Raw genomic sequence first — 26801 nt, 5'->3', positions numbered from 1 at the left:
TTCCTTGTGGAGGCTTCCACTTCCAGAAAAGACAGAAGCTGTGTTTGCATGCAGGGCATCTCTGTTTTATGTGTTCAGTAGCCGTACCCCACCGAGTGTGCATGCTGAACAGAATGCTGGTAGTAGCACAAATTCCATCAGCTTGAGGAGAGTTGTCCCTTACTTATATCCATAAGCTAAGAAACTGAAATGGCCCAGGGGGGAGGGGGAGAAAGAAGCTTGGATTTTTTCCAGTGTCCATATGTTTTATTGCATGGACTCCAGCAGATCAAGGGATGAGATTCTGCCCCTCTGTCCCTCTCTGCTCAGTCCCCCTGCAGAGTTGCCTCCAACCCTGGGATCCCAGCACAGGAAGGACAGGGAGCTGCTGGAGCCAGGCCAGAGCAGGGACACCAAGGGGATCAGAGGGATGGAGCAGCTCTGCTGGGAGAAAAGGCTGAGAGAATTGGGATTGTTCAGCCTAGAGAAGAGAAGGCTTCTCTGGGGTGACCTCACTGTGGCCTTCTGATGCCTGAAGGGAGCCTGCAGGAAAGAGGGAGAGAGACTCTGGACAAGGGCCTGGAGTGACAGGACGAGGGGGAATTGCTTCACACGGACAGAGAGGAAGGTTAGATTGGATATTGGGAAGGAATTGTTCCCTGTGAGTGTGATGAGGTCCTGGCACAGGTTGGCCAGAGAAGCTGGGGCTACTCCATCCCTGGCAGTGTTCCAGGCCAGGTTGGATGGGGCTCTGAGCAACCTGGGATAGTGGAAGGTATCCCTACCAATGGCAGGGGGTTGGAACTGAGTGATTTTTAAGGCCCTTTCCAACCCACACCTCACCCCTGGGTGTCCCTGCCTGCAGGGAGGGCTCCGAGCAGGGCCCAGGCTCTGCTCCAGGGGCCCAGCAATGGCACCAGAGGAACGGGCAGGGACTGAGCCCAGGAGGTTCCACCTGGACAGGAGGCAGAACTGTCCTGGCAGTGACTGAGCACTGAACAGATTGTCCAGAGAGGGTGTGGAGTCTCCTCACTGGGGATATTCCAGACCCCTCTGGACACAATCCTGTGCCCTGTGCTGTGGGATGGCCCTGCTGGAGCAGGGAGGTGGGACCAGTGACCCACTGTGGTCCCAGCTGCCCCACTGTGGTCCCAGCTGCCCCACTGTGGTCCCTTCCAGCCTGACCCATCCTAGGATTTTGTGATTCTGTGAGTGCAAGTGTTCTCATCATCTGTGTTAAAATCCTAATTTAGAAGCCACTTATAAACTCAGTGTTAAATTCTTGGTGTGTTGTACAGAGACTGAGGAATGAGGGGAAGTCTCCAGAGCACAAAAGCTTTAGCTTGCAGTCTCCAGTGAGACAGGAGGAACACCTTCCTTCTCAAAGAAGGTGTAACAGGATCAGAGAACGTGATACTATATACATTTCTGTGGTGGTCTGAGCTTGTCTAAAGGATATTGGTGTGAATGTCCATCTTGCATGTGAAGGTAAGGACTTTCCAGAAGGGCTAAAGCAAGCTGCTTATTGGAGAGTTGGTGCTGAAAATTAAATTTGGGTGGTGGATCTCATCCCTAGCTGTGGTTTCTGGATTGTTATCACCTCCCTTTTTTCTGATGGTTCCCCATGTTTTTTGAGGGAGGAGAACAATTTACAATGGAGGCACGCTGTGGTGCTCTACCTCCATTACCAGAAGGCTCATTTTTGGTTTTTATTAAGTACAGGAGTGGAGTGCCCCTTCAAGTGCAACAGTATGACCCCGGTGTCCTGTGAAACATATGGGCCCAGGAGAAAGCCCTGACCTGAGCCTCAGCTGGTGTCCGCTGACGTCAGACGAGCCACATGTGCTAAGAGCAGCTGAGGGAGCCTGTCTCGGTGTGCAAAGCTAAGCTGTTTGCCTCAAGGGCAGCCTCAGCCAGGCTGAAGGACTTAGGATGAGATGGATGCTTCTGTACTTCCCATGTAGTTTTTTGAAATGTTTGCATCAGTCTACTGATGTAGCCTTGAGAAAGACAGGAGGGAAGCCTTCCCTGATGACTCCAGGGGTGTGTGTATCCTTTAACAGCCCCAGGAAGAGAATGCTCGCTTCCCATAGTAAGAGTTTCCTGGAGGGAGAAGCTGATCAGCTTCCCAGGGTCACCGAGTCCTCTGGCACTTCTGCTTTGTTAGGATGAGTATGCCAGGGACACCGAGGCTCAGATGGTCTGTTACAGCCCCAATTCTACAGATGGGGAGAGGCAGCATAATTCTGCTTTACTGCCTTCCCCTGTTTGAAAGCTCAGCCCAGAGGATTTGTTTATCAGCTCTTCCACATGCCACATTTCAGCACGAAAATTCAGGGTGTTACAATGCCAGCGAGAATGACGTTTAATTTTAGCAGACACCTCCTTGCTGTGTGTGGGAAGATGGGCTTTGCTGGGCGCTGAAGCGCACAATAAGGCTGTTATCGAACATTCCCATGCTGGTGGGAATTAGAAGCAGTACAGTTTTAAAAATCAGCAAAGCTGTGCTCACTTTAAACCTGTCTGCTTTCCAAGTCTTCACCAGGGGCATTTTGCATTTGCTGTCCCAAGAGATGGGACAGCAACCAAACAAATGGAGGACTGAGGGTCATATTTTCTCTGGAGCCACATCAGTTAATATCTGCTGAGCCCCTGACTGGGAATGCTTATTCCACCAAGTGTGTCAGATTTGCTGCTCTGTTTTGCAGTAACTCGTGCAGTGCCTGAAGCAATGCATAAAACCAGGGCTGGATACACGAGTGACCAAGCAAAAAAAGGCTCAGTTTCTCAGGAAAGAAGGACTTTTTGGATCACCTCTATGGAGAGGGAGAGGAAGGGGAAGGAAAGGAAGAACAGCGTGTGAAGGAGCTGTGCAAGAGCGGGTGCAGAGGAGGATGAGTCACCTCCAGGATTCAGCTTGGGTGGCAAGGGAAGCGCTTCCACCTCCAAAACACCTCCTCCCCTTGCTTTTTCACTGCCTTGCTGAGCTCAGGTTCTGCAGTGACCCCTGGATCTGGGCTCAGAGAAGGATGGTGGCAGTGCCCCAGCATGGGAAGGTCAGGGCAGGAAAGCACAACACCTCCTGTGGGGATGTCACAGCCCTGTGCCATCAGTAGCTGCCAGAGGACTGGCCACGGGGCTCTGGGTAAGTCTGACTCCCTCATGTTTTATGTAGTCACTTAGCACTCAGCACTGGGGGAGGCAGCACCAGCAAATCAAAGCATCTCCAGGTCTTTACACTCAGTTTGCTTGCTTGATGTCCCACACAGAGAAATTACCTCACAGAGCCCTCAGCCAAGAGCTTCACAGCTGCATATTGCAAGTGCTGCCGTCGATACCCAGCACTGGGGCAGCAAAAGGGATATTTCCCCTTTGAACAATGACACTCAAGCATAAAGTCTCAGCTAATTGTCTGGGCTCTTCTGGGTGCTTTATATTGTCAGTACAAAACCAAAGCACTGCTAACTGGTGATTCATGGCAAAGCTGACAGGCACGGTGACTCAACTCCCAATAACATTGGTTTGTCTCCAGAGTCTGTGGGGTTGCTGAAGACATCCAACTTTCAGGTTGGGTAAATTTAGGTGAGATGAATCTTATCCCAGGAAGCAATTTCTGCTGCCATCTCTTGCCTTCCTCTGCAAACATCTCCAGTGAGAGGTGTGCGGTGACTTGTGAAGAAATGTTCTCTTCAGGATGAAGCAGCAGCTCTGAAATGAATATTGGTGAAATGTCAGTGGCTCTGCCCATCGACCAATGGCCAGCTTGTAAGAGAGTAATTATTAGACCTGGACTGGGGGATGTCAGGCGTAGAAAACCACAGTCTGAATTCTCAGCTTGTTTTTACCCACAGAAATTCACTTAGAGACAGATCTCAGGGGTTACTCTGAAATCCACAGAAAAGTTGTTTCTATACAAGCAGAAAATTTGCCTATCAGAGCAAAGCAGAGTGATCAGGTGGCCAAATCAATATGAAAACTAACCAAACCAAAACAACCCCCCCCAACATGCTATAAACAGCACTATTGTTTTGGAAATACCCACCTCTTATGATTACTTTAGAATAAAAAAGTATTTCTCTGATAGCATTAATCCTTCATGCATAGGTGAAGTACTTTTTCCAGACCACTAACACAAGTGAAGATGTCAGATGTGCTATACTATCAAAACAAATGCACAAACACACTAGATGTGAATGTTTATTCCTAAATTTCTGTGTATTCCTAACTTGAAACCAGCTGGGTGTCTGTTCAGTAAATCCCAATCTAAGCAATATTACACAAGAGATCAGTCCATGGGTTTTAAAGAGAGCTGAAGAAAATTGCTAATATTCATAAATATTAAATTATTTGCTTATTAGGTGTTTTCTCTTATTAAACTGCTGAAAAGTTGCTTATTTGAACTTGTTCTGCCATTGGCAAAAAGTTGTCTTCAGAAGCTGATATTAAATACGTAGAAACTTCTTTACAATCATGGTGCAGGGTTTGTACTTGTGGTACTCTTGTGCCACTGACATAATGTAGAGTTTTCCAAATGTGCAGCACATTACAGGCCTCTAGTGGTAGAAATAAAAAAAAAAAAAAACTAGCTTAGGATCCATCCTAACTGTAACAGTTCCTGATGGTACTCAATTCCAGTCTTAATAAATTATGTAATGCTTTCTGTTTATAGATTTGGCCTTGTAATTTGCTCACCTGAGGGAAATGGAAATTCAGCAGAGATCAGAGATGTCAGTGACAATTCTCTGTTAATCTGAAAGAAAAAAAAAAAGATAAAGTAAACCAGGTTTAAAAAAATATAAGAGAAAAGCACATGGTGCATAGCCCTAGTCTTGCTCAATTAATTAATTAATTGCAGTAGCCAAAAGAGGTAGAATGCTGCGAGTCTGGCAGATTACAATCATGCCACACCACACCTGCCTGGACTCCAGACTTACCACCTTTTTTTCTGCCAGGTCTGTGTGGGCACAGGACTCTGCCAGTCCATCTCAAAGCCTGGTTGCTATCACCTCCCTGTCAGATTCAGGCGAGAGTTGTCCAGGAGCATCCTCCTTTCAGCCCTTGCAAAAGGAGCATATCCTCCTGCCAGGGTTGATCTCACAGCATTTAACATTTGATTTACTCAGCACAAATTTATTTATTTTGCACAAAGCACAAGGCAGTGACTAAGCAATCCCCATAGGGTTGTTTGGTGATTTGGTTTTGATTTTCTGGGGGTTTTTTTGTTTTGTTCTGTTTGTTTTTAATTACAAATTTTCACTAAGATTACTAATAATATTCTCAAGCTCTTTATTTCTGAGATAAATATGATGCAAACTTATACTACTCAAAACTCTCAGCATTTTACTACGTTTTTAAGGGAGTTAACACTGTGGAGAGGAGTACTATATGTAAAAAAACAAAAAGGTAAGAAGTGACAGAAGTGATTGAAGTTTTTTTCCCCCTTAGGTGTTCTTTATTGGAAAATGGGGTTTGGTCACTGGTTACTGCATTTTGATGGAGGAGTAGGCAAATTTGAAAGGCTTCAGAAGAGATCAAATGAAATGCTGTATACCTGGGGACTAAAGAGCTGTGGAGGAAAAGATAAGGTCATAAGAATCTCTGTATGAGCAAAGACCATGGAAGAAATGATGGCAGAAGAGGGTGAAATTCTGTTGAGGGTTGCATTCAAATCAGAACATCATAGTTGGCAGTGAATGCATTCCTTTAAGATGCATCATCTTGGGCTTAAGCATCTTTAGGCCCTCTCTTGGATCTATGGAAGGGACTTGGTCTACTGGAAAGTGTCTCTGCCAATGGCAGGGGTGTTGGAACTGGGTGATCTTTAAGCTGCCTTCCAACCCAGGCTATTCTATGATTTACACTTGCCATTCCTGTCCAGGAGATATGTGAGTTGGACCATTTTGGTACAAATAGTGCCAACATTTCTCAAACATTCCCTCTCATGACCCACAAGGAAAAAATCTTTAGCACCAAAGTCCAGTTGCAGGGCATCCTGAGTTACATCTCACAGTAGTTCTGCAGCTTCCTCAGGAGAGGAAGAGGAGGGGCAGGCCCTGATCTCTGCTCTGTGTGACCAGGGACAGGACATAGGGAATGGCTGGAGCTGGGTCAGGGAAGGGTTAGGGTGGGTATCAGGGAAATTTTCTTCCCCCAGAGAGTGCTGGGGCACTGAACAGGCTCCCCAGGAATGGTCACAGCCCCAAGGCTACCAGAGCTCCAGGAGCACTTGGACAGTGCTCTCAGGCACAGGGTGGGATTCTTGGGGTGTTTGTACAGGGCCAAGAGCTGGACCCAATGATCCTAGAATCAAGAGAAGTCTATGATCCTATTGCTGAATCAACTTTTAGAACAGATTTCTTGCAGCTATTAAATGTTCTCAAGTATAGAAGAAGAGACTGTGAGGCCTGAGACATGGCTAAAGACTCACGGCTACATGGCAAAGAACCCCAAAATCAGGTAATAAAATAACTGGCATAAGTCCCTACTCCACAGCTGTGCCCTGGCATCTATGGCTGATTTCCAGGTAGCTCAGAGAGAATGAATACTTGCCTGGGATCTACACGATATTCTGATAACTCATTTAATTGAGACATAAGGGCCCCAACAGAGGTGATTTCCTCATAGTGCTGAAGGGTGGGTTATTCTATTAATTTAGGGCCACAGCTGGTCTGTCCTCTCTATGAGAAAATGCTGCCATTCATGGGGTGGAAACCTTGCTGCACCCCTCCCACAGTGCTGAAGGAGTGTCACCAGCTCCCCAGGATACCACTACGAGCTCTCAAATGTGACATGAGGCCCTTCTCTCATTACCTCTTACTGCTGGCAGCTGGTTTTTGGCTAAGACATTGCTCCTGGGGAAGGGGCTGGGAAGATGAGGCCGTGAAATCCTGAAGTGAATACTTTTGTAAGCAGATCGGAGGGATCTGTTGGTGACTTGTGAGGAGGGCAATTCTGGCACTGCACAAACCAGCATGGTGACTGCCTGTGCTGGCACTCAACAGATTCCTAAATGCATGCCTTTGGAGATGCTTTTCCAAAGGGCAGCTGGAAACATCCAAATCTCTCTATCTTTCTTACCTACTTAGCACAGAGATGGAACTATCATCCTGGAGAGCTCAGCAGATTATCCTAATTTCAGTGCACAATCTCTGTAGTCTTAAGGAAACCCAAGAGCCATGTAGACATTCTTTTGCAAAAGGAGGCCCCTTTTTCTTCTGTCTGCTTTCTTTATATCCTTAGTTTGGGCCTTGCTAGCTACAGAGTCATTATATCATATTCTAATTGTCTAAATCTCCCCCTGACAGAAAGTCATTAAAAGGCTTCCTTCATCTGCTCTAAGACAGACGAAGACAAATTGTACATTCTCCATTTTTTTAACAAACAGAGTGTGTGACCTGCATGCTCAGAACCAGGCTTTCTTTCCAAGGTAAGTGCCTGCTCTGTACTCCATCATGTGTCCTGTGGCAGAGATCAGTGTTTTCCTTTCAGAGGGGTGGTTTGTTGCCTTCAAGCTAGGAGAATCCTCTACCATTGTGTTTTTCCCACACTGGTGTATAGAAGATTGTGTCTCAAAGCACTGTGCGGCAAGAAGGACTAACCCACAAACCAAAGCAGCATGTACAATCAATCCCAAATGGATCAGTTCCAAACTTCTCACAGTGGTCAAGATAGAAAGGAAGGATGAAGTCTGTTGAAGTACCTTGAGCTAGCCCACATCATCCCCCAGGATTTGGCCTGTAGCCTGGAATTATGACAAGACCGGTGCCTGTAGGCCAGGTTAACTTTCCCTAGGACTTCATGCAGTTGCAGGGGAATAGAAAGCGGGAGGAAAGGAAATTCCTGTGTGCTACTCTGGCTCATTTGTTGCCACCTTTACCAGGACTATACTTGCCAGCAGCAGCTATGATATTTACAGTTCTTGTCATTAACAGATTGCCTTTCTGTAAGGATTCCCAAGAATAAAACAGTAATTAAACCTCATAATGCCTTGGGGAGTTGCAAAGGAGTCATGTCACTTTTATAATGCAGCTCTGTAGCTGTTTGACTGTGTATGGCCCTTCTATTGTTGACTGATTCACCACAGGCCCAAGGAATCTGAACTGGAAGAGTCCCAGCCACATTCTTTTTCTGCAATAAATTGAGGGAGACTGGCAGTTTTTTCTCCAGTCAATCACCCACGCTGTTTTCAGAGAATCCCAAAATGGTTTGGGTTGGAAGGAACCTTAAAGATCAGTTCCAACCCCCTGCCTTGGGCAGGGACACCTTCCCTGCCCAAGGCTCAGGTTGCTCAGAGCCCAATCCAACCTGGCCTTGAACAGAGTGATCATGACTTTGAGAGCAATACATAAAATCCAGCCAAAGTCCTGCCCAGTAAAGATGTTTCCATTTTTTCCTGTGTGGAGGAGTTTGTTGCCTCAGTAAGCATTTTATGTCACTGTCTTTTGTCATGAGTTACTTTAACTCAAGGTGAAATTTTCTATTTTACACATAGATAGAGATTCAGGATGGATCATAACAAAACTGAATCTTTTTCTGCTATTGTAAATATAAGGCAATTTCAGGAAGGTGTCTGCTGTTCTCCACACAGTAACTGCTTTAGAGGACAGAGATCAGAACACTCTGTGCTGCCTATTGGCTCCAAAATCCACCATTGGAAGTTGGAAAGTCGAACTGCTCATTTTCTGGCTCCTATAAATATCTGTTCTATTTGGCTTCCAGATCACCGGGAGCATCTGTACCAGATCATTAGAAGAGGAAAGAGGATTTTACATCCTCAATTTTTATTGCTGCCATAAATACTTTGGTAGTCATTGCACAGGGAATCAGACTCTGCAGAACCTGCAATCTGCATGTTAGACACGATCCAGTACATTGCAGGCATGGGCAGGAGAAAGGGAGGAGCAGGCAAAATGGGAATAAAAGGTGAAGTGGAAAGAGTTGAGGATACATCACCGTCTGGTTGACCACCAGCAATTCATAGGCATAATCAGGAGGAAAGGTTTGATGATAAAAAGGAGCCATACCAATTTCTGTGGGAACGTTTCTCCAGGTGTAGGGCAGGAACAGAAGGGGATGAAAGCATAGTACCATCCCAGAGGGATCCAGATCAGTTTAATTTCGTGAACACATCTTTGTAGAGGGAGGATGATATGGGTATCTGCCAGGCAAACAAAAAAAAAGGAAGAATTGTCCTAGACTTCCAGAATCCCCATGAGGCTAACAGATGTTGATGTGGTAATTCAGAGCGTCTGATTTAAAAAGAGAATACATTCTTTTCTTTCAGCAGCAGCATTACAATTACAAGAACATCCTCTTTCCTACAGTGTGAACCCCAGACATTTGCAGGTGGCCTGGACAACATTTGTCCACCATTTAATGTCTCTCTTCAGCTTCTGAAGCACCATCTGTTATGATTTATTTGATCAGCTGAGTGCACATAGTGGAGGAATATCAGAAACTAGAGGGAAAAAAAAAAAAAAGGAAAAATAATCCTTATAATCCTTTCTCCAATGGCAGTGGATGTTCAGTGGCAAGTTCTATTAAGTGCTCTCCCTTCAATAGGAACAGCTGGTCAGAATTAATTTCTCAGCTCAGTGCTGTTGGTGGGTTTGTGTGGGAGTGAAATGGAAGAGGAAAGTTCTCAGAAGCACTGAAACATTCAACTATCACCAAGAGACAGGTACATGGAGATTCTGTATTCCCTTGATTAAATGGGAAAAAAAGAGACAGCAGTCATCAGTACTGTGCTCTCATTACGTGGGTACTGCACTAACTATAGCAGGAATTCAATCTGTGCTCTACCCATGGCTCCAGCATATTGGAGATGCCATGAGGTCTGGGTTTGGAGATCCACAGGCTGCATCTATTGGACAATCAAGTTTGTTCAGTGTTCTTTGTAGAGCTCTAGGACTAGAACAATATTCCTGGCATCCCTTGGATGTCTAAATGAAGGCTCATTACCTTCTCTTTCTTTTGGCTTCTCACTCCTTTTATGCCAACATCTTGGCATAAAAACCTTGTTGCTACCATGATGCCCAAGGTTTGGTTTTTGGTTTGTTTGGTTTTTTGTTTTTATTTTTGGAAGTTGTTATTAGCCAATTGATCAATACATAATCTTAAGCTCATTTCTGGGAGGTTTTTGGATGATGCATTAAATTTTGGGATCAGCATTAAGTCCCTTCTCCTTGCCAGTCACAGTACAATTTTGAAATAACGCTGATTCAAGACATGCTGAAAAGACAGCAGATTTTGAGATGAAAGCCAAAGGTTTCTGAGTTCTCTTGGCCTAGGAGTTACTTGGGAATGCATTTTTGGAGACAGGGCTGTTTCAGGCTCCCACAACCAAGACTGATGCTTGGCCATAAAAGCACATCACGAGAGAACGTTCTTATCTCAAAGAAATGATCAAGTAAGTAGGCAAGGCTGTCAAAAGGTGGGTCTAGAAGCAAAGAGGACTCAATTCAGATGCTATACATAGGTAGGTGTCCAGTGCCACTGGAGATGCTGCCTTAAGATAAGTCTGACCGTAATTTACACAAGAGTTGATGCAGTCTCCCAGTCCTATGCACAGAGACAGTCTGCTCAGTAGCTCTGCCAAAAATCCCTTCCTGTAATCTTTTCTAAACCTTTCAAGGTCTGTGCAGTTGGTTGCATGGAGCATAAGCAAGGCAATCAAGAAACAGAATCCCTGTGCCAGAAGCATCTTCAGCTGCTTCACTGGGCCTCTTAAAGGCTTCTTTTTTGCTGTGAGTTTGGATTTTTTCATGCACAAGAGCTTTGTGGATTAGACCCAGATGTACTGGAAAGTTTGGTGACATCTTCAGAGTGTTTTTGTGTTGGCTGATTGTCACCTGAAACCACTGTATTTCCCCAGAAGCATATATAAACTGGTAATTGCATATTAGTAAAACTAACTCAGCCATTCAATTATTATTCTGTGGGAAATTCTATAGCTGTGAAAACATCTATTATTGTTTTCCCCATTGTTGAGAGAGTACTCATAAAGCCAGCTGTCATTTATTTCTGTTGCAAGCAATTGAGAGATGAGATGGTTGTTTAAAAGCACGAATTAGAGGAGATGACATGAACCTCCCTTGGCAATATATTCACAAAGATATCATTTCAGGAGTTCAGAGCTTGTTCTGGAGCACATTTGCCAAGGAGCAAGGTAGAGCTTCATCTGCTGGAAGTGTTGACAATACAATCCTTGAACTTCTCCTGACTTGTAAATGTGTTATCCCATAAGCAGTTTGTTTAGCAAGAGTCCAGATCTAGATATGAGCTGAGGAAGAGATCTGTGGGTTTGTCACCTTCCTTCCTGTTCTGTGGCATCCTCAGCTCTGATATCTACCTCTCATTGAAGCCAGTTCCATACATAAGTTACCAGTATTTTTTATTATCTGCATAAAATACACTACATCTGAATATCTGTATGCATCAAACACTTGAGCAGCTTGATCCACTTGAATTGCATAGGAAGCGAATTTGATGCCATTCAGGAGTTCCAAGGGCCAGGTATGTGCAAGTTTTTTGCCCCATCCCTGGAAGTGTCCAAGACTAGGCTGGATGAGGCTCTGAGGAAGCTGGGCCAGTGGAAGGTGTCCCTGCCCATGGTAGGGGGTGGAACTGGATGATCTTTAAGGTCTTTTCCAACCCAAACCATTTTGTGGTTTTGTAATCTGCCAAGTCTCTGCTGTGGGGTTCAGAGCAGCACCATGACATAGCCTGTGTATCCAGATGAGAGTGGCCCCCTGCTCCTTGCCTTTCTCAAGCATTAGAACAGGTCTCCTTTGGTAATTTGTCCTTTTAGTACAGTTCTGGTTGGAAGCAACAGCAATCACAGGACCAAAGAGCAAAAGCTGCACAGTCTAGAAGCCCTCAGGATTGTTTTCCTGCTGATACTTGCTATTGATAATGATTTTGTGGCAATCACCTCTAAACTATGCTGGAGATAGTCAGGTTTTTCACTGGTTAATATATTTTTTCATCTGGATGGAGTTGTCTGAGCTGTCACACATTCTACATAACTGAGTTCCTTATTACTGTGCCTGTCATTCATGTCCCTGCAATCTCCTTTTTTCTTGCCAAATCACTGAATGAAAAACCCAATTCACTTTGGCACTAAGAGCTCCCCTAATACTATTTCAGTGAAGGAGCAATGTTGGGGGTCATTTTTCTACTGAGTTCTTGCTGAAAGTAAAGGTTCTGAGGCTTTGTGTGCAGTCCCTGCAGAGCTGCCTTCACAGTTGTGCTAAAATTCATCATAGCACACCTATTGCCGGAGTGTAAAAGTACCACATTGTTGAGGACATCTCTCCATCTGCCAGCCGTGCTAGTGAACATCTGCAACAGCACCACTGGGAATACTTCAGGAGGAGGGAAGGTTTTAAAAAAATAAAATATATTTCATGATATTAAAAATAAAAAATCCAGTTTATGTGAACAATGAAATAGTTTGCCCCAAATGAAATTTGTGAAAATTCACTGCAGGTGATTATTTTTTCACCAGAGTAAAAAATATTTGATGGAAAAGTTTTGTGTCTGTAATTCTGAGTCTTATACATCAGTATAAATAACTCAACAAACATTACTTAAACTACCTGATAGATATAATAAAACATAGTCCCATCTACATGTGACAGAAAGGACTGATCTGATTTACCACTTCCATTGATTTACACAGATAAATCATTGAACCCTTTTTAGGACTGGGGCACCGAAAATATAGAAATGAAACCTGCTGGTTCATGAGCAATTAGAAAACTTCAAGGAAAGGTCTTAATAGAAAGCTCTTCAAGAAAGAAAAAAAAAAAAAACACCAAAAAAAAAGTGCATAAAGTTCACTATGATTGTAAAGTTCACTATAATTGTAAAGTCCACAATAATTGTCTCCCTGACCCTGGGTCAACAAAAACCCAGTATGCTACCAAAGGTCAGTCAAACTCTCTTCTAGACTGGATTGCCCTTCTAACACCCTGACCCCCCAAATTCAAAATCTTCATCCTAAATCACCTCTCCCAAAAATATTTGTTTAAATACTTCCATGGTTTCCATAAATCACAGAAATGCAGTAGCTGTCCAACAGCATCAGCACGTGATATCTTTCAATGAAAAACTCCCAACACATGATCTGCCTAATTCCTAAAGCTGCTTTGAAAAGCTAATCTTTGGTGTTTTGCCCTTCAAAAAGGTTTGTTATGGATCTGGTGACAGACACAACGCAGTGGTATGAGAAATGGTACTACCCTCTAGTTTATTTGGAGTTTGCTAATGATCTGTGCCCACTGGAAAAAGAAGAGGATGTATCCACACCCCAGGTGGCCCCAGGTGACCAAGCCGAACCCCATCACTTGGCTTTGGGCTGTTTCTTGGAGGGTGGGGGTCCAGGGTCCTAGTTCTGCATTGGTCCCCCCACGTGGGACTGAATCACTGCAGCTCTCTGCATTTTCCCTTGATGCAGTTGCTGGAGATCACTTGGTGTCTCTGTCACACCCCTCCAAATATTCTCCTGTCATTAAAAACAGTGACTCCCCCAGGGACACAGGCTGGATATGAGGGGATGACTCCAGCTGAGTTTTCCCTGCCTTGAGTGACTGAGACTGAGTGAGAGCGAGAGTGAGAGTGAGTGAGTGAGTGAGTGAGTGAGTGAGTGAGTGAGTGAGTGAGTGAGTGAGTGAGTGAAAGTGTTCTCATTGTTCTCTATCCCTCATTTGGTGGTCTGGACTTATTTTGACCACTCAAAGGCTTGCTGTCAGCCCCTTGTGCTGGTCTAAAGAAGTGCTCCAAACAGACTGCTTTCCAGCTGTGATCCCTCATCTTTTACTGTCTGCAAAGCTGTCGTGGCATGTCCTGAAGAAACCTGCAGAAGAAATGCTGGCCTGGGTCCCACCTGGCCGGGCTGGGCTCCTGAGCATGGCACTAAAGGTCAGCAGTTCACTCCTGTGGAATCCCAGGAATCTTCTTCATTTGTTTTCCTCTTCTTTCCAGTCCCCTAATCAGATAAACTGTGTGGGGAGAGGCAAGGGGGGGGGGAGGAGTATGTGATGTAACCTCTTATTCTGGCTAAGTTGTGCAATAACGCCATGGTGCCTGCGGCTGGCAGTGGGGTTTTGGTGGCCACTGCTAGGAGACTGAAGAAGATGGCCTGAAGATTCACCACAGCTGTGGGAGACCTCGCAGGGGATGTACTCACCTCCTTTGTGGAGAGGAAGGCTGCAGCTCCTTGTCTTGCTGGCTCCATCTGCGCCACGAGCGGCTGGGGACAGCCCTGGAGAAAGGGACATTTGGAGCCACTTGCGCTGCTGCGGTGAGTCTGCTCCTCCTTCCTGCCTTTTCCCGACGGATTTGGGGGGAAGGAAGGGGAGTGAGCTGGAGTGCATGTGGGTTTTTTGGGGACTTGTAACTGTGTGGAATCCCTGAGGGATTGACTCTGAGCCTGCTGATAATCGCCGACTAAGCTGGGTGCTGGCAGAGTCCACCCGGATAACAAGGGCATGTGGCTCTGGGTCAGGATAGGTGTGACATCTCCCAGGGGTCTCTGGCTTTGTGTCAGAGGAACACCCCAAGAAGGAGGTTGACTGTAAGGATTAACTGCAGGAGAGAAATTTGGGGGTGTCTGTCACTGACACAATGTTGGGTGTGGGTGTCACAGTCTGTCAGGAGGGGTGAAAGGAGAAAATGTACTTTTCTCAATGCCAGCAGGAGATGAACCTGGAGGAAGCTGCCCCTGTGTATTTGCTAATGGAGACAAGTGGATCAGGTAGCTCAAGCTGTTGAAACTAACTGCAGAAGTGTTTTCTAGGAGAACTTCCAAGTTCCTTTGAAAACATCTCCCTGCTAAAGGAAAGAAGGGAAGAGGAGGATCATCATAATATGTATGAGTATTCTACTTTATACACTATATTACAGAATCTATACCAGATAAAACAAAATTAATGTATAAACTGGGGCTCAGAAAAACCAAATAACCAGCTCTGTTAACACCTCTGGAGCTGCAGCAGTGCTGAATGAATCCCCAGCTGCCTTCCAGCACTGGGAATATCTAATACTACCTGTGCAAAGATGCAGTTATGACACTTGGTGTTTGTCCTCATGTGAATGTTGTGCCCACACTGCTTTAGGAAAAAATGCCATGAAAAATGCCATGTGACTGATTTCCCAGTGGTACTGGCAGTTCCCTCCTGGATCTGGCAGATCACATGCAACTGCTCAGAGCATTTTTTAGAGGTGAAAACTCCATGCAATATCAAAATCTGGAAATTAAATAATAAATTATTAAAATTTATAAATAAATAAAATATGGAAGTAGCTAATCATTGGGGGGGGGGGGGGGGGCTTCTCTTTCTTCCCTTTTTAAAGGGGACTTTAATCCTGGTCTAAAAGTTAATTTTTTAGAAAGCAAACTATTATCCTTTCATTAGCTGTAGTTTTTTGTCTAAAGAACCTCCTCATTCCTGACTCAGTCAAGTTAATTTCTTTCCAGAACTTGAGATGGCTTCAACTTGGCAGAAAACTCAGGAATTCTACAACTGGATTCTTGAAAGTGGAGGTAGGTAGAGATGCTGTCTAAAATGGGAGTTTCTGCATCAACAGCATGATCATGAAAACCAAACCTAGAAGGAATTTAATCCTTACACTAGCCCACATTTTCCTAACTAAGAAGATTTCCACTTTTCCTTCTCCATGATCACAAACTTCCCTTAAGTCTTGAAATATATCTCATTGACCCTCCAGTTGGATCACAGTAAGGAATGAAGTGACTAGGAATTTCCCAGTGGGCAAGGAGCAATAAATGCCTGAGATTGTTGAGTCTGGAGTACTAAAGGAAGTGATTTTTTTAAATGCATATTCATGTGTCATGGGAAAGCTTAGTTGACCAAAGAGTTAATACTTTGGCATCTTTGTGATGCCAGGAAGACCTGTTATCAAATGAAATATTGGCAGTAACCACTCTTCAATGCCTGAGATTTGACAGCTTGCAGTGAGGAGACATCAGATTTTCATTAGTTAAAGGCTCAATTTGGTCCCAAAGGGCTGTGATGTATCTCTGGATGTAAAGAAAAGCCACAAAATGCTATGAAGGTAGAACAGCAGGCTTGCAGGAGGAAGACATGAGGCATAATGCTTAGACTTTACATAATGCTCAGTAAATGTTTCAGGACTTAAATTTCACAAGAAAGTGTAAATTGTGATTCAGGACTTCCGATGAACTGCTAAATCTAGAAATGGAATGTCAAAGAGCTCCTAACACAGCCCATAACAGCCATCATAAAGAACTGGAAGGTTTAGAAGGGAGAGGGATTAACAGAGTTGTCCAGACTAGTATGGCATTTATAAAAAATGAAAGGGGTTGACAGAGCAGTGATCACACAGCAAAGGAAAGCATGAATGGTACCTGGGATGTTTTTGCTGATGTAATATATCCTGGGTGACAGCAGGATTAGGAGGAGGTGGCATGACAGAAAATCTCTTCAGTTTCCCTTTGCTGTAGGACCGAAGAGCTGTTTCAGCAGGGATAAGTGTTTTGGTATTTCCGAGTGAATTCATGCTTCTTAAGAGAGCCCACTGTAAGAGCAGATATAAAAACGAAGGAGTGGAGAATTTTAGATATCCTGAGGATTGTAAGGAAGTAACACCAAGGATTGAAACATATTTATTATAAAATTGTAAATTTACACTCCCTGAGGAGGCACTGTTGCTTTGGCTGCTCCTGTGCTTCCCTGCACAGTGTCTGGGATCACTTCTTTCACCCAGGGAGGGCTCCAACTCATCCCAGGAAAGATCTGCCTTCCAGTACGGCAGTCCATACCCAAAAACGGGGCTAAAACCTTTGTGCTAAATCCTTTTGGCAGAGTCAGAGCAGGACTGAGGTGCAGCTTTGCAAAGACACAAAGACACCAATTTTCTTTCTGCAGCGAGTGCACCAAAGGGAAGTATTGGAATACAATTAAATACATCCGCCCCATGCTGTGTGGAGGTGCCAGCTGTGGCTGTGTGTCTTTCTTCTCAGATCTGAGGACAGACCCGTGGCCACTGGTTTACTCTCCACTTCCAGTCATCCTGGTCTTCACCTCCTACCTCTTCATAGTGGCACTGGGACCGTCCTGCATGCGGCAGCGGCAGCGGCTGGAGCTGAGGGCTCTGCTACTCACCTACAACCTGGCCATGGTGGCATTATCCAGCTACATGTTTTATGAGGTGAGGAGGCAGGATTGGCTCCTAGGTAAGCACCTGAGAAGGGCTTGAATTCCAGAGCCTTCAGATTCCAGGGTTTGAACAGCTTTTGCTGATGGACTCTGCTGAAGGGAGTGGGAGCTGTCTTGGACATGTCCCATGTTTTGCCACAAGAGGGGCAGTATTGTCCTGCTGTGCTTGATTTCCTCCCAGTTCTCAATATCCCTGCCATTCATGAAATTAACATGGCATTTCATTCATCCTGAATGAATGAGTTGCAGGTTGAGAATTCCTCATTAGGCACAGATTATGTGGAGAAAGTGGAATGGTCTCATTTTGTCTCGAGTCTGGCTGGTGATGGATCCATCTCTGAGGATGAGAACTACTGGACTAGTGGAAGGTGTCCCTGCCAAAGGCAGGGGTTTGGGACTAGGTGATCTTTAAGGTCCCTTTGAACAATCTATGATTTTCCAAAGTTGGCAGTTCTCTCCAGGAGTGCCAAGCACTCTCTGTCTTCCTGCTGCTGAGAATGTTAAGAACTTATTTTTCTGCTTGTTCTTAATGCATAAGCCTTTCTACAAGCCTTTCCTCCCAAGTTTATGTAGGCCACTGAAAACTCTTTGAGGGAACATGGCCAAATAGGTTTCAAAAACATTCTGTTGACAACAAATATGCCCTTTTAATTTGTATTACAAGTGTTACATTAACACTATAATGTGTTACATTTAACACTATAATACATAAACACTATAAGAACACAATCACTTTTGGTTTTTTTTAAACAAATGCTTCTCCATCTTAGGACAGGTGTGCAAATTGCTTTTCTGCACTTGATTGTTCAGTTCTACTGGTTATTTGGTCCAGTTTTTGGCTTTCCAATGAACAAGCAAATGCAACCTACCAGAACAGAACAGAAAGATCTTTGCAAAGGAGAGCAGGGTCTCTCAGAGAGACTTAGAAGCCTAGAATTCAGTATTCCTGCTGAAGTAGTTTTGAGCCCTCCAGTGATTACACAAAGAGTTACAAATCTTCCCAGGCCCAATTTGCATTTTTTGAGATTTCAACCAGGATGTGAAGTACTTTGTTTTAGGTTTTTACTATTTGTCCATGGATTTTCTGTCAGTACTATAAGACTAAAACCTCACTACCTTAGCATTAATATGTCCATCTTTTTTGGAACAGATGGCATTGAACAGAAAACTGATTTCTATTTGCTTTTTGTCTGTTTCAGTTTCTGGTCACTTCAGTCTTGGCCAACTACAGCTACCTGTGTCAGCCAGTGGATTACAGCCGGAGTGAGCTGGGAATGAGGGTACAGTTCTGGAGAAAGCTTGCCTTAGGCCCTGCCCTCCCATTTCTAGGCAGATTCTTTTGCTCATAAATAGTAATTTGCATGGCTAAGAAGGCTTTGACTCCAGTTTGTTGTTGCCTGTAAATCTATTCCACTAAATTGTCTCCTTCAACAGTTGTTGTGCTTTGCTTTAGTTCTCTAAAATTAATCATCTAATCATCTCAGTCAGCCCAGCCATCCAAGTTTGCTCTTTGACCACTGCAGAGAGGGTGATCTTACCAGCTGAAGTATCAATATTGCAAATCAATTATTGAAATAGACGTGATTCTTTGCATGGATTATAAAGATTCTGGGTGATCTCTTTCCAACAAGAAAACTGATTTTTATATCCTCTGCCTTGTATGACAGAAATCTCACTTAACCCTTCTTTTAGCAGGGGGGTTTAGCTAAAACTATTTCTTGGTCATCACAGGGGTTTGGGTCTCACCAGCATCAGCTTTCCAAAAATGCTGCATGAGTTTTTTCTCAGTTTTTCAGAGTCTTGCCTTCTGGACAAAAAAAAAAAACCCTTAATTTTCCCCCCTTGCTGCAGACCCCGGGTGGGCAGGGATACAGCGTGGTTGAAAATGTGTTGATTTGGGGTAAAGCTTTAACCGCCGTGCCTTGTGCTGCCCAGCAGATGGCAAGAGTGTGTTGGTGGTTCTTCTTCTCCAAAGTCATCGAGCTGCTAGATACGGTAAGGAGGGCTCAGCTCCTCAGCGGGACCGGGGCTGGACACAGATACTTCTTTGGCAGAAAGGGACAGCGTGCCAGAACTGATGTCCTGGGTTGATCACATATTGATTCGCTGCCCGTCTCCGTCCCTTGGCTGTACACATTCCCTCCCCAGCACACTTCCTGAGGCTGGGCATAGTGCTAGGGGAGAGGCTTTACCCCTGGCTACTGCCAGGTGGGTCCCCAAAATTTTAGCTGCTGGTGCCACACAGGTTCTGCTATTGCCTGTCTGGCTGATTAACAGTGGGGATGAAAAGGAGCTGGACAAGTCCTGGCATCTCTGCTGCCATGGATTTTCCCAGGGCTCTGCACTAAAGGTTTGTGTCCTGGGGGAATTTAAAGTCCACCTCTTTACAGCTTGTTGTCAGGTGTCCTTCTGCACTGTAAATTAACTAAGTGACTGGACAAGGCCTCTTCTTAGCCAGCAGAAGACAGCTGTGTCCTAGCCTGAAATTTCTCAGCTCTCTGGGGTGTAAGCTGACAACCTACTGAAATGTGAATAAACATGTGGATCCTTCCTAGGCCTATTGCCAGGGTTTTGGCCGATCCCTTCTGTTTGTATCAGCAACAAAAGCAGCTTTTTGCCAGTCCTGAGTGCCTGAAAAGCAGATTCACTTTTTGTTGTGTGTGTATGAATGTGCATGCGGAAATGCAGTGACCTGACATATTCATCTGGCAAAACCCTTCTGTTTACTAATGCAAATTCCAGGAAGGTTTCAACACAGTGGATTTTCTATGGGTTATTGTCTGGTAGCAGTAAATATACAAGCTATGCCCTGAAAAGGAGCAGCAGATCCAAGCAGCTGTGAATTGTATGGAAGCTCAGTCAGAGTCTTAGATGTATCCTCTTTGGACTTTGGGCCCTGAATCCAGACATAAAAATATCTGGGGCTTTGTGGAAGAAATTCTGTCTTCTAACTCCCCCTACAAGTTCTATTGTATTTCACCAGTTTTTGTCAACAGCAGAGGAAATGGGTTTGGGAGATTCAGACTCGTAATTAGCTATTTTTATAACTTTTTACCGTGAAATTTTTGTCTAGACACATCAACACAAGGTTTTCCTTTGCCTGGCTTCTTTCAGGTTTTCTTAATTCTGCGCAAGAAACAAGAGCAGGTGACTTTTCTGCATGTGTACCATCATGGCTCTATGCTCTTCAACTGGTGGTCAGGGGTCAAATACGTGCCTGGAGGACAAGGTATGCTTGTAAGAAATGCTGCTGCAAGAAAACCTTGTGTTTCTCACAGCTTTTTTGGGCAATGGAGGTAGCATTAACAGTGCAGATGGGCTGACTGGCAGGTAGGAAGCTCATCTACTTCCAAAGGTGAGAAAAACATGTGCATTCTAGATGATCCCACCTGCTCAGCTTTTGGGGCTGTTTAGGCTGCCCTGTTCACTGCCTCAACCAGAATAAGAGTGTGCCATCAGAGCAGGTCCAAACAGAAAAAAATAACAACCCACAAAAGGTCACTGTATATCTCCTCCCAGAGCAGTGCTCCCTCTCTCTCCACTCAGAGGCCCTGGGGCAGCAGGCCAGGTTCTGGGTCTGTTTCCCGCTGTGGCCGTGCCCATTTCTGGGCTGTATCCAGAACACTGCCCCTTTCTGCTCAACTAGAAGAGAAGCATCTGGGTACTCCAGGTAGGCCTTATACAAGATGCTGGGGCATTTTTTTGGGAAGTCATTTTGGCTACACAGCGTTGACACCAGAATGGTGTGAAATGCTTAGGCCAGACAATCAAAGTCTCTCCTCTGCCTTTGAAGCCCTTCTCTGTCTCTGAACACTTGATATTGGATGGGTATATCATGGATACCCCAACCTTGGCAGTGTTCAAGGCCAGATGAGATGGGGCTTTGGGGCAACTCTAGTGGGAGATGTGCCCTGGGGGTTGGAGCTGATGGCCTTTAAGGTCCCTTCCGACCCAACCCATGCAATGACTCTGGATGCTGAAGGAAGGGAAAAGCTGATGTGCTTCCACAGTGTCCTGGTTTTGCATGGGAGGTATGAGATCCCAGGTGGAATGTTCATGCACAGAGGTGGGTGTGGTGTGTTTTGGAAGCATCATCAGAATGGCTGTGAGGCCTTCACAGAGTTATCCTGGAATGGGTTGTGTGCCTTGTTCACCCTCACTTTCTCACTCCTCAGCCTTCTTTGTTGGGATGCTAAACTCCTTCGTTCACATCTTCATGTACGGCTACTATGCCCTGGCCAGCCTGGGACCGCAGATGCGCCAGCACCTGTGGTGGAAGCGTTACCTGACCATCCTGCAGCTGGTAAGTAGCTCCAGGTGTTCACCCCTGCCCTCCCATGGCTCAGGTGTGATGGCCTCTGCTGTCTGTCTACTCACTGGCTCCATTTGCTTGCTGTCCATGGAGGGCAGCACATCCCCAGGTGCCCTCATGTGCCACTCTGAGAGGTGAAGCCATGGGTGACCTGCTTCAAATGCTTTCACAAGACTATCAGAGGCTTTCAGTGACCATCTCAAACTAAGTATCCACAGCTTTGTAATGGGAAGGGAAGAGAAAAATTAACAATTGGATTCCTCCTTTTTATGTTGTATATGGAGCAGTGAAAACAGAGCTTGATGTGGAGAGGTAGGGACAGTGATTATGGGAAACTGGATTCTCAATAAGGCAACTGACTGGGGAGCCTTGATTCAGTTCCTTCAGAAAGGAAGGGGGTCTCTAGCTACAGGCAAACAGGCAAGTTAAAAAGAAATATGTGAATTTTACTCTTTCTCTAGAAAATTCCTTTGGATTTTCTTTCCCTCATCTCTGATGAAGTTACAAATCTGGAAAACTCTGTGTTTTTTTAAAGATACAGCATAAATGCAATGGTCCAAACAAGGACAATGGTTGTAGGAGAGATTTTTCCACTCAAAGAGAGGCTTTGCAAACCATAAGTATGCAGTTACAAGGGAAGAGGAAGAGGATATGTGTAAAACACTGGTGCAGTGAAGACTGCTCCAGAATTCTTACTTAGCCTGCATGGCAAAACAGAACAAGAAAGCATTGCATGAAATAAAAAGGTATTTCTAATGCAAATTATAGCAAAGGAAAAAAAAAATATTTAATAACTCTTTGGTAGGTAGAACTCATTGCTTCAGGATATTGAGACAGGTAACTTAGTAAAATACAAAAAAAATGTTAATGTTGAATGTTTAAATGAATAAAGGTAGTATCTGCATTTCCTCTCTGCAAGTTAAAATACAAATTAAAGTAATTATGGGTATAACAACCTGATTACCACTGGGGAAGAGGAATCTACCACCTTCACTTTTCATATTCCAGCATCTCAGTTATTGCACTATGGCAGAGAAATGGGCCAAGGGCAGGAGAGACAGGACTGGTTAAACCTTCAGGTTCAGTGGACATCTTTCCTGGTGGGAAAACACTGCTAAACTTGAAAGGAAGGTTCCCAGGGATGTCAGGAGAGGCAAGCAGGTGATCCTGTGGGTTGAGGACACTGCTAGGATGTTGTGATAGCTGTGATGGTCTCAATGGCCAGCTGAGGTGTATCTCATGTAGGTTCCCTAATCTGGCTGTTTCTTTTTTCCACCTCTTCCAGTGCCAGTTTGTGGCCATTGCTGCTCATTCTTCCTACAACCTCTTCACAGAGTGCCCGTTCCCTGATGGCTTCAACACCGCAGTCCTCCTCTACATCCTCAGCCTCCTGGCTCTCTTCCTACGCTTCTACTATCAGACCTACGTCAGGGGAAAGCGGGAAAAGCTGACTTGAAGGAAATCAAAGAGGACAGAGAGCACAGCCTGATGAACATGAGCATTCTCTGCTGCTTGTGACATGGTTCCAGGAAGGAAATGTATCTGGGGAGTGTGTATGAGGCTCACGTCTAGCCTTCAAATATCCCAGGTGAGGGAGAAGAAAGGAATGATGTAAACTCAGGGATTAAGGAACTGAGGAGGCACACTTAATTAAGCTGACGCCAAGCTAAGCCAAGTAGTCACAAGCATAGCAGGCTTTGGGACATTTGCAAGATAAGGTCTTTTTCCCTTCCATCTTTAACTTGGTGTCCAAGGTCTAGCAGCCAGCTACAACTCCCTGCCTCATTTCTTAGGCTGTAGAGGGTTTCTTTGCTTCCATAGAACTATCTCAGCTTGTTGTTGTAGGTCAGGCAGGGTCATGTGCCTCCAGCCTGGAAATCAATGTCCAGGTAGCAGCAGCAGCCAGGAATCACAGGGACTGCAGGATGTACACTGCATCCCACCCATCCTGCTAAGGAAGCTCCTACTAGGCCTGGGGTGGTCCTGATGGTTTAATTCTTATCAGTATAAGCAGCAAGGAAATTGGACATTAGGTTGTCTGGCTGAACAGGTGTCTTCACTGTCCTGAAGCTAAAGAAGGCATTATTAGCACTTTCATCCTAATAAGAAACCAGTGCAGTAAGAGTCACCATGTCCCACTTTCTGGAATGCTCATTTCCCTTTGGTTGCTCTCATACCAATAGAGGATTTTAATGCATGAAGATACTTGGTATTGCTCCTTGTAGATGCCATAATTGAACTAGAAAGAATAGATTGATGTTCCATTTTCATAACTGTTTTCTCCAATTTGTTATTATTTTTAATACTTTTATTTTTAAATTTTGCTTCTTGTCAAACATAAAGAGTTTAGCAACACCATAAGCAACCACCTCCACTACCTAATTGTATAAGAATTAATATAAAATGTATAAAATCAATTCATTGGATAGTGCAAAGCTGCATAGCTCCATTGATTTTAAGATATCACTAACTGGCTTCTTCTTTCTGCTCCTAAATCAACTACAACTAGAATTTGACACTTATATTCATCTGCAGACTGTTAAATACTGTTAAAGTTCTGATGTGATAGTACTTTGAAGATCCTAATTAAACTACAAAGTGGTAATTATTGATTGAATCCTGCTCAGCTGATTAAAACTGGTACTACAGCGTAGTGGTATTTTGTGAAACACTGGTGTTGAAGGAGAGGATTGGAATTAGTGACATGATGCACTGCCACTGCCAAGCCAAATCCATCTCAAATATAAAAAAGTCCAACTCCACTGGGAATGTCCAGAGGACTAGATCTGGCCTGAACAGCAAATGGATGTACCCCAAAAGACCTGTGTGCCCTTCACCAATCTGGTGTGGCTACAAAAAATAAATTCAACTTGTTCTTCGCTGCTCTGTGCTCGTACCCCAATCCTTTCCTTCAGCCCCTCCACACACATGCGGAAGATAAAACAATATTCTGCCATTCTTCACCCTCCTCCCCTTCACACACAGCCACTAAGGACTTGTTCACACTGTCACAAGGTGTGACATCATCATCAGTGTCCTTCCTTTGATTTGATCAGTCTCTCTTCTGGTTGTGACTGGTGAGTATGAGAATCACTGCATCCGTGCTGGGGAAGAGGAATCTACCACCTTGGTTTTCTTCCTGTCAACTATTTTTCCATGAAAATAATTAAATAAACAGTGACACTTTCAAATACTGGAGTTCTTCTGTCAGAATTTTAACTAGCAAATCCCTGGATGGGTCTTTCATTCCTCCCTTTGTTTGGAAAGACAGGAAAACGGGATCTACTGTGTATCTAACATATTCATGTGGAGGGTTTCCCCTGGGGGCTCTCCAGAGCTGAAGACTCATTGCAAGTAAAGCTGTTTCATTACTCTTGTCCACCTAATGATTCATTTACGGCCCTCTCCTGCAGTCTCGACCCGCAGCCACAGGAGCTGACGTGTGCCGGCTAGCCGCTCCCGGTGTGTGGCCGGAGGAGACCACGGATTCCACCACTCCCAGGTTCTTCTCAAGAACCCCGGGTAGTGGTGCCGTCTGCGGCATGGGTGGCGCAGGCGAGAGTGGGACTGTGAAGCACTGAGGAAAAGGAAGGAGAGAGCAGATACTCGTGTGGATGCCAAGGTGCTTTATTGTCCCAGGTGGGACCAGTGACGGTGTCAGGGAAAGACCGTTGGGAAGGCACTGATAAAGGGGATGGGTGTGACAGGAGGAGACACGAGGGAACCAATAAATGAAGCTCAGGGGAGGAGCAAGGGACACAACTGAACCAATAAGTATTGCATAGGGGAGGGAAAAGGCTCAAGAGACAAATCATATCCTAAGTAAGGGATAACTGACACAGAAATTTCTCCAAATAAAGGGGGGGTGGTTACAATGATGGACAGGGAAACTGGGCAGCACCAGGAGGGAGGAGATAAACTTATAAGGATGTAAGGGGAAGGACTAGGGGATCGGTCGCCTTAAAAGACAGGTCGCTGGTGGGAAAACAAGGGACAAACAACTCAGGGACAAACTATTGTGAGGGAGGAACATGGGGGAAACCGAAGGTCAAACTGGAGCAGGTAAGGGAGTTGAAGTCAGGGTAGGGGTATTAACCACAGGGGTGTTAATCAGCGGTGGTAATGGGATTGGAATGGCTGCTGGTTGTGGGGATGGAGAGGCCAGAGGTAAAATTGGGGGATCTGGGAGAGGAGTCTGGGGCATAGCCGGGTAAATAAGAGGGAACGGAGGAGGAGGTAAGTAATCAAGGGGGTCTCACTTAACACTAACCTCTTCTCTCCCCTCATTCTTTTCCTCCTGTTTTTGTAGTTTACAGATTTTTATAACCTCATTGCCAGTGATATCTCTCTGCCAACATGCAGCATATGTTAACTGCTCAAGACTGGGACTTTCTCAGGTTTTCAGGTGTTGGTTTAATTGGGAACACATCCATGAATCTCTTGTCCCATACCACGGCTACTCCCCCTGCAGGTTTAACTTAGGCCAGACTTCCATACTATAGTGAATCATTTTCATTTTGTCTAAGCTTTTTGTGGCCTCCTGAGTGTCCCATTGATCAAGCATCTGCCCAAGACAACTATCAGGGGGAATATTCTTCTCTGTTTTCTCATCTTCCCTTCCAAATCTTCTTCTTTTACTCAAACACTTTCTCATACTGACTCTAATTTGGTTCTTAACTGAAATCTTAAGGTGCCCCTACCCGAATGAAAACTACTGATGGGCAAAACAACACTTAATATTCTTTTACTGTTCAAGCATTCATTCACTTTCACACTGGTAAGTATGGGGAATTTACTCACACACTCGGGAAAAGGACGGGAATCTCACCTACACTCACAGGCTCAACTCTCTCACTTCCCTGGGGAGTCCCAATGGGGCTCCCTCTGGCCCCTCCCTCACACCCCTACAGTACACAGGCCCGGGGTTAGGTCCCACTGGAGCTCCCTCTGGCCCCTCCCTTGCACCCCTCCTACCAAGGAGAGGGGGCCGTCCTACCCCTTTTGGAGGCACCTCAACCACCAATTCCACTCACTTCCCCCGTTCCTGGCCAGCCCCCTCGCGGGAGTCCGGAAACGCGGTACTAGGGGGCCCCCACTCGCTTTGGGGGTCCGAGCTGCCAGCCCCCGTCTCACTCACTCCCCACTCGCTCGCCTCCACCTCCGGCCACCAGTTCTTACCAGGTCCCAGTGCTCCTCTGCATCGCTAGTCCCAGGCTGCCTTCCAAGGTCCTGGCATAGCCAGCTGATCCCTGGAGGCCCAATAGGGCAGGCAGCTGTCCCGTCCTCAGTCCTCTTTGGGTATGACT

The 26801-nt window shown here is 45.1% G+C and overlaps 1 protein-coding gene across 2 annotated transcripts; it reads left to right on the top strand.

Moving 5' to 3' along the window:
• The first annotated feature begins 208 nt into the window (after nt 1-208).
• On the top strand, nt 209-24688 carry LOC139585352 (very long chain fatty acid elongase 4-like). Of its 2 annotated transcripts, XM_071418067.1 has the most exons (8): nt 209-14852; nt 15461-15526; nt 16988-17175; nt 18383-18463; nt 19035-19178; nt 20298-20412; nt 21359-21486; nt 22781-24688. In XM_071418067.1, exons 2-8 carry the CDS (start codon nt 15469-15471, stop codon nt 22949-22951), a joined length of 885 nt encoding a protein of 294 aa, XP_071274168.1. In that variant the 5' UTR covers nt 209-14852; nt 15461-15468; the 3' UTR covers nt 22952-24688. The 2 variants fall into 2 exon arrangements, with proteins under 2 accessions (XP_071274168.1, XP_071274169.1); XM_071418068.1 differs by having other exon boundaries at nt 214-15526; nt 19122-19178.
• The last annotated feature ends 2113 nt before the right edge of the window (nt 24689-26801 follow it).

This window comes from Agelaius tricolor, unplaced genomic scaffold (assembly GCF_023055355.1).
Source record: "Agelaius tricolor isolate 1412-34295 unplaced genomic scaffold, bAgeTri1.0.p SCAF_74, whole genome shotgun sequence".
NCBI lineage: Eukaryota > Metazoa > Chordata > Aves > Passeriformes > Icteridae > Agelaius > Agelaius tricolor.
Note: the sequence above shows the minus strand (reverse complement) of the source record. Positions and strands in the feature narration are given on the sequence as shown.

Coding starts and splice junctions, on each gene's coding strand:
- LOC139585352 (XM_071418067.1), top strand. CDS start 15,469: ATGGCTTCAACTTGGCAGAAAACTCAGGAATTCTACAACTGGATTCTT. Junction 15,527..16,987: donor CTGGATTCTTGAAAGTGGAG/GTAGGTAGAGAT, acceptor CTTTCTTCTCAG/ATCTGAGGACAGACCCGTGG. Junction 20,413..21,358: donor ATACGTGCCTGGAGGACAAG/GTATGCTTGTAA, acceptor CTCACTCCTCAG/CCTTCTTTGTTGGGATGCTA.